The sequence below is a fragment of the Embiotoca jacksoni genome, unplaced genomic scaffold, assembly GCF_022577435.1.
Source record: "Embiotoca jacksoni isolate LCO1_2020_lvr unplaced genomic scaffold, fEmbJac1.0.p SCAF_32, whole genome shotgun sequence".
In the NCBI taxonomy this organism is placed as follows: Eukaryota; Metazoa; Chordata; class Actinopteri; family Embiotocidae; genus Embiotoca; species Embiotoca jacksoni.
The window spans coordinates 232,692-246,074 of record NW_027185384.1 but is presented as its reverse complement, the minus strand read 5'-3'; the positions used below and the strand labels follow the sequence as shown (position 1 = coordinate 246,074).

General features: G+C 45.5%; 1 protein-coding gene across 1 annotated transcript in view; it reads left to right on the top strand.

The window, feature by feature from the left end:
• The window catches only part of pawr (PRKC, apoptosis, WT1, regulator), a 53,580-nt gene that overhangs the window by 24,289 nt on the left and 15,908 nt on the right, over positions 1 to 13,383 (top strand). The window contains 1 exon segment of the mRNA XM_069164832.1: positions 9,752 to 9,880. Coding sequence (XP_069020933.1) covers positions 9,752 to 9,880 — 129 coding nt within the window.

Genomic DNA, 13,383 nt, shown 5'->3' with positions numbered 1-13,383 from the left:
GTACAACTGAAAATGGACTGAAAAAAAAAAAAAAAAAGAAATCCCAGAGACCATCTGAGAACACCTGAACCTGTTTGTCAGGAGAGTTTTTGATCTTTCCCCCGTGAGACTCCGCAGCAGCTGACACAAACCTCAAAAACCTTTTACTGCCAGGTGTTGTTCAGGTGTTGGTCGGGAAACAGGACGGTTAAGCACTGCCATCAGGTGCCCTCAGGCTGCTACTGCTCTCCACCTGGCCAGCAATCACTCAACAAGCGCACACACACACACACACACACACCACACACACACACACACACACACCACACACACACACGCACACGCACACACGCGCACGCACGCACACACAAACTGAGGGAGAGGCTGACTCACTTCTTGTTCTCGTGCAGAAGACTTCATTATTATTTCAGGAGGTCACGTATCGAGGGTTGTGTGATCAATTCTTATTACGGTTCTTATCAAACTCGTCATCAGTGATACAGTATATGTTTTTGATTCAAATCACCGCCGTGTCAAAAGTGAGCAAGAGTGATGTGAAAATCAGATCAAAACTCATCAGACCGGGGCTGAAAAAGAAAAACAATCTGCAGCAGGATACATCTCTTTGTTTTGGAATGCAACGGCAGTAAATCAAGAGGCAATTATTCTTCCTGTTGTAAATTACTCGATTAAAACATTAACATGCAAAAGTGCTGAGCTAAATGTAATCATCTGGAATTGGTCTGACATAGTTCATTTTGTTTTGCTGTATTTGAGTGAGTCACTCGTTTAGAACGAAATCCTTTTTAGACCTAACGTGTCTCAGACAGGAAGAGAGCGAACCTTTTAACATTCGTGAACTTGTACACAAAAGTCTTGTGTTTTGACCCGTTTTTACACGTGCTGTTGAACTCCGAACATCATCGTGGATCGCTCTCCTGGACGTCCTGCAGTCGTACCGTCGAGCGACCCGACGATGCGCGAGAGCCATTAGCGCCGCGGTCGCCGCCGCCGCCGCCGCCGCTTGTGTGGCTTCCTGAATGCCGTGGTCCTGGCTTCGCTCCCCGCCCGGGGCGTCTGTGGTTGTCTCGATAGGTCCGTGAAACATGAATAGTCCCGGAGTTGTTAGAGGTCTGAATGAGCGCGAGCCCCGGGCCAAGAAAAACCGAGCGCCGGTCGCCAAAGAAACGCGACGGCCTGTGGCAGGGGGTTCGTGCGAAGACCGAATGGCATTTGGCTCTCTGACCGCTTCGCTCTCGTTAGACAAACCCGGTCGACGGAGAGCCGGCACAGATTTCTGCTCCTGGAGTGTCAGGGCAGCTGTTCTTTGTGCGAGGTATCTTGTCCGCCGGTACAATACTTCCCTGTCTGAAAGCGCCGTTTGTTTCTCTTCTGCCAAATGGACGAGCTTCGGTCCGTGCCCGGCTGCAAGGTAGACCCGGGGGCGGGGGGGTGGGGTGGGGGGGGGGCTTTGTTGGTAAAATAGAAGAATGGCCTCGGTATGCCAGATGTTCAACAACCCATTTGGCATCTTGCGGTGATCAGCTGTACGTGCGAGGAGATAGCAGACGTTCCAAGGTGGGAGTTTTTGCGGAGGGTCAGGGGGTCGCATTGTAGTCGTCTGACGGAAATGCACACGAGATAAGCCCTCATTAAGTCTCAGCTGAGTACACGATATCCTTCCTGTCTATCCTCACCACAAGCCAAACATGAGCACCGTTGGATGTACGGTACCGTCTCCTTCTCTGAGTTTAAATAGACGAGTATGCAAGTCGGAGAGCAGCGGGATGTCGGCTGCTGCCTCGGTGCCCTCGTGTCCTCTGGCTCCTCTGTTCTTCCTTTCTTTTTTTTTTTAATGATTTTTAGCAGCTTGTGTGTGTGTGTGTTTTTTCTTTTTTTTTCCTAAAATCCCGCTTGCATTTGAACATTTGGTTGTAAGATAGAAAACAACAGTAGGTCAGCGGTTTTGTTCCGCTAAAAAACAACAACAACAAAAAAACATGCACAGTGAAAGTGTTAGAACAGCACGGTCGCGCCGCAGCTCGGTGGCCGGTTTCTGCTTTGCGCAAAAACAAAACGGAAAAAAAAAAACCCCATCAGGGCAGGAAGGAAGAAGCGTGCTCGCCAGCGGCGGGGCGAAAACAAGATTAGGGTTTAGACAAAACAGAGGACCACTTCCCCTCCTCCCCCTCCCCGCGACACAGAAGGCACCCCCGTTATTACTGCTGGCTTGCGGGAGTCATTACTGGGAAGCCGGACTCCGGAGAGGCCGCTGGGATAAATGCTGCAGCAGCCATCACCACCAGAAGCCTGCCTCAGTCATCTCTCTCTGGCTCGAGTTACAGCCGTCTTGGTCTGCGGTCGGACGTGCAGATGTTAGAGACATCTTCGCATGAGAAAGTCAAAGCAGGTAGTCCTCGGATGGGTCATGTTTTAAGAACATTTGTTACCCCGTGGATAACTACCCTCGTCGACATTTTTTTTTTTTTCTCCTTCATTAAGGTGCTGTTTTCTATTCACTAACAAGTCTATATATTTAAAACCTCTTCAGAGTATAACAACATAAATATGTTTACCTCCTTGCTGGTCACCGACTTCGACCAATCGATGTCGGTTTGAGCACGGTTCAAACGCCAACAGCGGATCTGCTGATGCTGCTGTAACATCGAGACGCATTTATTTTTTCCATTCAGATGCAGGCCAGCGCGGTTAATGAGGCACAGGCTTCAGCAAACACACCGAAAAGATGAAGACCTCCTGCACAGTAAGCCCCGGGATGAACATGTTTATAACTGGAGGAAACGCAAAGACCAGGAGTTGGTCGGGTTTCATGAGGGAGGAGATATCTGGCTTGAACGCACTCTAACGCCAGTAAATCGATCTTATTTATATACATATCACGTTTTTAAATCCCTGACTGTGGCAGCAGTGCAGGTGATGACTTGACTTTTACTCGGTAGTTATGTAAAACTAATCAGTTCTGCAAAATTTCCACCACTTGTTAAATATTTATCAGGGATCCCAGGAAGAAGCATTTAATTACGCAATTTTCCATTATCTTGAATAATTTCATGGCACTAATCACCGTCAGTTAATGTCATCCATTAGCAGTGTTTTGTGCTTTTTTTTTTTAAACTTGCTGTCATGAAACTTTTTATAAACCATTGTTTTTCTGCTGGAGCGTCACTTCGGCGTAATTACACCTGCCTCTTCATTGTTTTTTTAATGCATTTAAAAGCACTTTGGATCTCATCCACAGCTGGATTCTGGTTTGAATTGATAATGATTGTTTTGCACCGGAGGCTGACAGGCTGTTTTCCCCCCCAGATTGATGCAGTGAGTCATTGGATAGAAATTCAGCTCACACGGTGCCAGCGGTGGCGAGGAAAGCTTTGGTATACCACCGTTACTCTTAAAGCCTGTCAGTCCGCGCATGCAGAGCGGCTCACAGCTGTAAGACTGCTCCGGTCTGCTGAGGGTCAGAGTTACAGCGTGGTGCTGCAGTAAGCCTGTTCAAACCAGGGCAGAGGGTTATTTGAGGTCTTTCGCTCACCTCAAGCGCACTGTTTCTTGGTTGGAGTAAGAGTTGTGTTATCAAGAATAACTGATGCCACGGCGGCTAGAAACCACCGCGTGGAGATCTTCGGCGGTTTTAAGTCAAGCGATTTGCAGAGGAGCTCGGTCGGTTTCGCACTTCCAGTGGAACAAAACCATTTGCATTGCAATCCTTTTGTTTTCCTGCAGCCGCCACTCTCCCTCACTCGGTCACAACAACCGTGGCAAACACGGCAACTGGCGTAACACCAGCGTCCTATTCACACAGGGGAAACGTTAAAGTGTTGGGTGAAACTGCAGTTTTATACTGTAGTCACGGAGTTGTTGTAAGTACAATCGATAATGTGTGATGCATCCGTCTAGTGGATACTACATGTATACAGCGGGCATCTGTGATGAAGTACATCTTTAGTTTGAGACTCCTTGCGGAGTCCCACATCACAAAGTGGAGTGATTCTTCTCCACCCCCCCCCCTGCCCCCCCCCCCCCCCCCCCCCCGAAGCTGTAAATCCTCCCCTGTCCTCTCAAACACGCACATAAACACACCCACAGAAAGACTCTTTACAAGCCCAGTTGAAACCGCTGCTCCCTTCCAACCGACTGTGGAGGTTATAAACCGGAGAACAAGTTTGACAAACCCTGGAGCCATTTCCCACAGATGTATTCAAGATCTGTGCCCGGCCCTGCTGCGCCTGAGTGACTGGCCCCTCGGGCCTTTAGCTCAGTCTGACTTGTCCAGAGGAATGCTGACGCTGCTGTTTGGGTCAACAGTAACACAGCTCAGCTATTTGTTGGCTGAAGGCTTCTTTTTTTTTTCTCTCTCTCTCTCTCATTGTTACCCACCCCTCCCCCCTCCGACCCCCCATGTAAAGGGAACCCATTTTGCGGTCTGGCTAAGTGATGATTAGAATATTATTGGCTCACATGGAGTGAAAATGAGGGTCAAACAGAATTCAAGTTCAAAACTCAAACTTGATAAACATACCATTGATTAAAAAAATAAAATAAAAATAAAAAGCAGGACCTTGTGGCCAATACAAGCTTTGATTCTTGGGAATGTCTTAGTTCCCTGTTTGACTCGACTCTGTCCCCAAACAACCCTAAAAAAAAAAAAGGTGCAATTTCAGGACTCGAATGAAACAAAAAGGGCGTAAAATATTGGAAAGCATAACGACAACCAGACTCAGTTTGCCATTTAAGATACATCTTAAAGGAAATGTGGGTAAATCTTTAAAAAGTGTTTTGAAACACACTTTTATATTTGTTTTTTGTTACTCTTCTCCCATCTGTGAATATCTGTTCTGTGTTGGTCTGTGTAACATATTTATGCTGCCACTGTGGCCTGACCCTGAAAAGGAGATTTTGATCTCGAGACTTTTTTTTTTTTGTTAAATAAAGATCGAGCACAACAAGTTTGTTGAGAAAAACGAGGCACGCGCAAAAGGGGCACCGAGTACTTTCCGCTTCTAAACCGTTTTCCCTGAAACACCAGTAGTTCTTACGATACTTGGATTCAAGAATATTTTATTTGTTTGGTCGGAGGGCGCAGCAGGTGACAGAAAATGTCTTACTTACAGGATTGAGATGTGACGTTTTCCTGATCCGCTCACATCTTTCTGAGGCCGTCAAATGATGTCTCACTCTCGCTCAGAGTTGGCATCCCTCTGCCGGACCGAACGCTGACCTTGGCAGTCGGCGGTGTCACATTAATCAGCCGGCAGCTCCGGGGTGAACGTCCTCACTTTGATCTCTGCCATATCCGAGCGCAGCGCTGCGCCTCTCCGAACCGTTACCCGAGCTAACTGGCAGTCTTGATTTAAAAGACGGTGGGCACCGGTGTGCCAGCGTCCCTCTTTTCTATTAGATCACCTTAATGAAGTCACTGTGCTGTGACGAGTGGCAGGTGATTAATACGCACAAGTCATTAAGTCTGTTGTGTAAGAGCGCGCCTCCGGTGGAGGTGCCCTTCGCTTGTTTAGAGATAAATCTGAGGACTAAGTGGACGGGGTCACTGGCAGGGTGACAAAACAGCATGTATGTTCGTGTTGGGTTTTCACGGGGTGTCCTGAGGACAGGAGGACCGTCTTTGGATGAAATACATATTCAGCCACTTGTGCAACCAAAAAACAGTCAATGCAGCGGTCCAGTATTACTGCGTCTAGTCTTACAGTGATTTCAGTGATCATTTTTGGGGAATCAGCAATTGTTTTGAATTAGCAATTTCAAACTTTAATCAAACTTAAGACATTCGTTTTGTTTTTTTTATATCCACGTGACAAGTTTTATCATTCACAATGCGTAGCGGTAGAATACAGTTAGTCGTATCAAACATGAATTTGATTATTTTATGTTATTATTCTTCTTATTTTGCTCACAAACTGTATGTTAGGATATCAATTTCAACCACATTTTGTTCCCCCATCTATGAGCGTGAACCGCTATTAATAGAGAACCTCACATTGTGCAGTTTGTTTTAGTCAGAATGAGTCTCTGCTTTTTCCTCCTGATATCGTGACAGCAGAGTAAAGAAGTGCATATTGTCAAAATGAATATTCACTGATGAATACGGGCTGCCTTTTCTGTATTTTTCCAGTTATTACTGTCTGTGTTACTGTTGTAAAATTGTTAAATACTGTTTTATAAAAGCTCATTGATAATTGCGCCGTGTAAGTTTGCATTGCTGCAGCAGTGGTTTCCATGGATGTCACTGTAGCTCATAGCTGCGTCTATTGTGTCGGTGCTGCTGAACAGCTTTTTGTGCAGAACTGAAATTCTTTTGAAACCTTATCTTTTGTTACACCGCGCGCTCCATAATCAGGAGAACGCACAGAACGCTCCACACTGAGCTTTTCATTTATTTGTACGTGTGGAAATCAGACAAAGGATCTAAAAATAACATGCAGGGCGACCAAACTTCAAGCAGAGCAATCATGATGTCTCCCGAAATAATATTTGCCGAGATGAATTTGTATATTGTGCGAGAAATCCCCGCATCTTATTGAAAATTGACCTCTGCTACTAAGACGTTAAGATGAATTATTGCCCCCTCTATTAATATTATCTTTTTTTATATATTACTACCACTTATACTCTTATACTTTATAATGATCTAGTTTTAAAATATGTATATATTTGTTTTGAATTGTTTCTTCATCTATCTGTAGTCGACTCTCGCTCTTACCTGTTCTTCCATCACACAGCATCCCTTTGACAGTCTTTTAAAATGGCCGAGCACCGAAGTAAAGCCCACGACTCGGCTTTGTGCTGCAGACAAAGACTCGGATGCGTTCGCGTTCTTGCAGCCAGAGATGGAGCTTTAGAAAAAGGACGACTGATCATTTTCCTCCCCAGAGAGAGTTTCCAACCACAACACAGATTCCAATAGACCGTGAAGCTCCGCTCCAGATGTGGAGTCTTTAAATCTTTCTGTGCAGAGCGACGGACGCGGACACTGAGGCCGGAGCAGAGCAGGATACATGTTTTACTTAAAGTAAACACTCTTGTGAGGCCCTGACACTTGGTCCTGCTGTAAACAGGAAGCGGAGAGGATTCGGGAGATTTGGCCTCTTGGGTTCAACTCTCTTTCAAGTCTCTAGTCTCTTTAACTTCATCATCATCATCACAGAAATGAATCATATTAAAAAATACAGTAAAATGCATCCAAAACTCAGAGGTTTGGATGCATTTTACTGTTTTTTTTTCTCCAGGGTTCATAATCACATAATTCAACAATGTTGAAATGTTTACTGTGTTTTCAGCCGAAAGTTTTAGTGTGTTAAAAATGGTGCGTAATCAACCGCATGAACTGCACTTTCCAAAACTCCTTCAGAAGTAGAGCAGGAGACTTTAAAATGACCATTTTGGGAAATAAAAACCTCCACACGTGTCAGCACTCTTCTTCTGGATCGTGTCTTGGCTTAAAACATCCAAGTAAGACAACTTCAGCCCCGTCAAATTAGTACGAAATCATCTCCAAAATATTGAATATACACATGGAAAACGGCATTGGTTGAAATAAGACACTATGAAGTGTTCATTCATAATATACAAACTATACTTGGCCAACATTAGCACCTGCAGTTGCATTTGCAAACTGTAGGAAAATGCTCTGGGTTCACATCCTAAAATACTAAAGAATGTCTCTTTGACGCTATTTGTGCTTAAAAAAAATTATCCAATGGGGAAAAAAAAGTCTCAGTTTTGGCCCCTTTTGTATTGTTGAAATGTGAACACGTCACTCAAAGCATTGAAAGTCAAAGCACGACACGGGTTTCCTTCAGCACCTTCACGGCTTGTTTCAGCTGTCCGAGGTGAGGAGCCGGGCATAAACATACACCCATTTTGATGATATCAGGAGCAAAAACATCCCTTATATGGGTACACAGAGTTTACCCCGTTTTCCCTTTTTTATTTGGAACAGAAGAAAATACAGTCATTTTGAATACTGGAGCTAAACTGGCTGCATCTCGCTCCAAAATAAACTCTTGAGATTCCCAATTCCATATTTCAGGCAAGTTTGTGCATAGCAGAGTTGTTAGTCACTGCATAATTCACTCTGTGTTGACACAGACTGACTTCTGTTTAATGTCTTTTTTTCTTTCTTCTAAAACCCCAAAAATGTCTTATTTTCCCCCCATGTTGTTCGATCTCAATCCTGAAATGAGGCCCTAACAAGTTGGGAACTGCGAATTGCTGCAGAAAACTTTTTTTGTTTGTTTTCTTTACGTGCGGGTGTATGAGTAGATCAAATTAGAGTACAAAATGCAAGAACACCACGACAGTGAAAACCCGTGACGTGAATCAGAGAGTATTTACAGCAGGGTTTGTCCTCCTCTGAACACGCACGGGAGCGATGAAGACAGGACTGCTGAGCACCGAGTCGCATCAGAGCCGGCGTTAAGATCTGAGTGCGAGCCGAAGAGAAAGAGGAAGCCGAAATTTTCCCCGAGGACCACCAATAACCCGTTGGACAGGAAAGGCCTCGCAAATGATTGCATTCCTTGTTGACCTTATAAGGCTACTTTTACCACGACGGGCTCCGTGTTGAGCGGCCATCCTTTGTTCGCCCTGCGGCGTGAAACAGGAAAGGCCGGTTTTGCGTCGCGCCCCCTCTGCGATCTTGGCGTGAAGCCGTGCGAATCGGGAAACTGCGGCTGCGCGCATATTTCGAGATAGAGCGAAGACTCCAGATTACGAGTCGTCGAAGTTGGAGGTTTTCCCGGGACATGTGCGAGATTTCTGCCTAAATAATGAAAGCTGACTCGCCTTCTCTGTCAAAGGGATGTTGGCTCTCTGCGTGTTTATACGTGTCTCTTATTGTGTTTTCAAAGGGACATTCCACTGGTACAAAAAAAGATAATAAGATAATAGTCCCCTCTGCCTGTCCCCGGGAGGTGAAAGGCCCCAGTGCAGACAGTTTTCCTGGTGCCTTACCAGAGTCCATCTGGTGTCGGGGTTAGCGTCGGAGCAGCAGCTCCTCAGGGATTCCTGGAAGTGAATGTGATCGTGTCCTAAGAGGATTAAGAGGAGACCCTGGTTGTGTTGAGCCAGGGGGTCAATACAGATGTTATTGTGGGAATGACCTCGCCTGTCGCCACGTATCTGTCAGTGCACCGAAGCCGCCGAGTTCCTGTCGGCTTCCTGCAGGAACCGCATTTTATTTGAACGCTATTTATTTATTTATCTATTGTTAAGAACCGAGTATAAATACATTCGCAAGACTTGTGTTGGAGAAGGATTTCTATCAGACAAAACCCGACACTGAAGCTGAAATAGATATATTTGCACAGCAAGGGGGAATATCCGATGCTCTGATGAAAAATGAGAATAAATATAATTAATATACGCTGAAAATTAACCAGCCAGAGTTCAAATACAACCTGATTAGTAGAAGAAGGAGGATTACAGACAAGCTCCATAAAACCCGTGGAGGACCCTGGGGCTGTGGTTTTTTTGTGCTCCGCAAATCAATAAATTTGAAAATTCGACAGGCTTCTTCTCACTTGCTTCTGCACGGGGGGCAAATGCAGCATCTGTTAGGAGGAGTAAAATATTTCAAGTATATCTGTAGTTGGAAACCACCGCTTGCATGTTGCAAAATTTGATGAGCAAGTCTCCTCTAATTTCCTCCCTTAACCTGATTTTTCTTATAACCTGGTGCCTTTTGCTGACCTCGTGATTTTCTTTTCTCTTCTCCATATGTATGATCTTCCCTCAGAGCCTGGATGAGCTGGATGATGACGACACAGGGGAGAAGAACAGGAGGGAGGAGGAGGAGCTGGTTCAGGCCAACACTTTCCAGAACGAGGCCATAAACGCTGACCCCGCCGCCGCGGCCTTCTTCATGGTAAGAAGTGACGTTACACGCGAAGGATCTTTTACTTTTATGAATCGGCGTCGGCACGCGACATCCTCGGTGTGTTTTCCCAGCTCGTCCTGCCTGTCAGACGAGGATATTGTTTCGATGCTGCCAAACAGAGGCACTGTTGCTCAGGGAGACACCGGGAGAGCTCAGGAGCCGAGTTTGTGTGAAAAGCCGCGACGGTGCAAAACCTTAAAGTCGTCTCTGCGTTTCATCATCGCTCAGAAGTCGAGTTAAAAGCAAGAAGAAACGCTGTTGAAGCTGCTCGGAGCGATGGATTCTCACACGTCTGGAGCTTTTAGTTTTTGGCGATGTATTAAGCTTTTTTTTTTTTTTTTTTTTTTTTTTTGCCATAGCCGGTCCAACATAGACAGTCTGACATACAAATGAGATATATCCAAAACAGTGGTGGTGCTTAACAGATTAAATATCTATCGGACACAAGGAGCGGTTTAGAGACGTCACCTTGAGCTCCGTGAACTTGTAAAGGGTATTTTCGCTATTTTATTGACCGAACAATTAATCCATGATCAAAAACTAATCAAAAGATAACTAATAAAGATTATAATGATTGGCTGTTGACCTGAACACGAGCAGAATCAGGCTACAGCTTCGCGTGTGGAGCTCAGGCCAAAAAAAAAAAGAAAAAAGAAAAAGAGAAGAGCCACATTCATCAAACTTTATTTGGAAGCCAGTGTTTGGTTCTGCTTTGTGTATAAGGCGTCAGGTTCAGAGGAGTGTGAATCAGACACTGCTTATGTCTACAGAACGAACCTTTTAATCTTGCCAAGTAATATCACGTTTATTTAATAGAACTGAACCCATGCGGAGACAGTCTGCTCCTCCAGCGAAGAAAAAAAACCCCAAAATACAGGAGGTGTTCTGTGAAACGAGGACCTAAATGAATTAGCAGAAATTAAACCAAAGCAGACGCGGCGGCGCGCTGGTAATCTGAGTCTTTTATTTTTGGACAAGAACAGTCGATCGTGTTCTTTAGGGCAGCGTAAGTAATTTCAAACTCTTTTCAAAAGCACGCGTGGTGACTGATTTTCAATGAAAGTGAGCACGGAGAAGACATGAAAGTCATCCAGCTGTGCAACAATAACTGAAACATCCACTCTGTTTTTGTATTTCTGGAAGGAAAAAGAAAGGCAAAAAAAAAAAAAAAAATCCCCCGACTGACGTGAAGATTGCCACTCGGAAGACATAAAAAAAAAAAAGAATATGAAAATGTGAAATGGCTCTGCCGCTGTGTGACGACGCCGGCGGATGTAGCTCGGAGTTGCGTTCCAGATGGATTTGCTGTTCTGCATCAGCAGGCTTATTTTGTTTTGGGCTGGAACTGTCTGGGGCTGTTTACGGGACGCGAAGGCTTGTGTATGAAATATGTACACAGACGCCGCACTAACAGGAAGATGGTGACGGCACCTGCTGAGATGTGGCCTCAATAAAAAAAAAAGCAAAAAAAAAAAGCAAAGGATTTGACTATTTACACAAAGTTGACGACAAGTAAACAAACAGCAAACAATCCGTCAGAATCGGGCTTTCCGTAGCTTTTCCACCTCTGGTCCGTGATTTGAAACAGAATATGTCCTGCTGAGTTTAATCTTGCCACCTCGCTCTAACACGGACCCGATGTGGCTGTATAACCGTTAGATGTCTCACTGTCACTCATATGAAATTATATATCTGCTCTGCTGGGGCTTCCTGAGTCGGCTCGCTCGTAAAGGAGTCCGGCTGGGAGGAAATAAAGAGCCGGAGAGATGCGGTGTCAGTCCGACATCGCTTCAGGACGGGGCATCTCAGGAATGCGCCGCTCCTCTCGGACCCCTGTTTGTCAAAAAGGGGGGGGGGGGGGACGAGCTCTCGCCAGGTCGGGCCCGTCGTGATATACAGCAAAAACGAGCCCGGGCGTCTCGGTTGGTATCGAGATGTCTGGATGAAAAAGTACCCAAAAAAATAAAGAAAGAAAGAAAAGAAGGTCGGTTCGACTTCTGCCGCTAACCGTCTCTCCAGGTCTCGGAGCAGTTTCCAACCCAAACAAGCAGTAACTCTTCTGCGTTAGCTGCCGAACACATAATGGAAACTCCAAGAAGCGTCGCCGAGTATAACATATTTTATCAGATGTTTTAAATGCCGCGCCGATGTCTTTTTTTTCCATCTGTTTTTGGGCACACTTTTGTTTTTACGAGTTTTGTGTGTGTGTGTGTGTGTGTGTGTGTGTGTGTGTGTGTGTCCACGGACGATTCTTCTCCGTGTGGCAGCACACACACGTGTGTGTGTGTGTGTGTGTGTGTGTGTGTGTGTGTGTGTGTGTGTGTGTGTGTGTGATATGTGTGGGCTCAGAGAGGCTCTCTGCAGGCATGTGCACCTGGTTCTCAGGCCTTTTCACCTCCTTCAGTTATGCAACTCCTCGAAGGAAACCTGCCTCGGAGATCCAGCGGCCAGAACCGAACGGAACATTCCTGGGGATCATCTGCTTTTAATGCGGCGCCAGGTCCACAGACCGGTTCAGCTCTCTCTCTCTCTCTCTCTCTCTCTCACCTGGAGACGGCGAACTGCTGACAATTTCCGCCTGGCACTTTTTAACAAGCCTCATTTGCATTTTTAATTTGCACCTTTCAAGTCCAATAATGGTGCTGACGCAGAGCATCTCGTCTGAACCGCGGGGAAGCGTTCACCGCCCCGTCACACGGCCGATCTAACCGGAGCAGCACCGATTTCATGTTCTTGCCTGCAACAGTATTTGATCATATTCACACCTCTGTCGGTTTAAGCTCTTAAGGATTGCAAGACACACGAGCAAACTGAACCACACTAATATTTATCTTCGACAGGAGTGCTTCCTCCCACAAAAAAATATACACACTTAAAACACAAACTGTAAACGGATAAGAAGTAAGATCCTAGAGGGGAAAAACTATCTTGGGACTAACAAACATGCAAAAGCTGCACCAGTCACAGAAAGGGCAACGAGGTCAACCCGACTGCCTGCTGCTGTTTACAACACCGTTTGCAGGTTCGTCTTGTTTTCATCCTTCAGCCTTCGATTTATGTTCCCGGTTGGCATTTTGACATCTATTTTCCGTCCGGCATCAAAGACTCGGACAGCTGGTTGTGGTTTCGCATCTTAATGTAACGCGTGACACCGCTGCAAAAGCATCTGGTCTGTAACGAGAGAGCAGTCAGGTACAATAGGTGAAATGATAAATCTATAATTACCACGACGTCGACGTCATGAATACATTTCAGCCAAAACATTTGCTAATGTGCAAATGAGTTTTAGCACATACAGGTTCTTCTGGTTCCTGTTAAAGGCTTCTTTAAAAAGCCAATCATGCGTCTTCTTTGAGTCACTCTCTCTCTCTCCGTCCCGCTCCTTCTCTCGTGGATTTATTCAACGCCTCCAGGAAAATTGTGATCTTTATCAGCTTTGTACAGAGAAACAGTCTGAGCGCTGCGCCGTTCGGAAAGAGATCAACTTTTCA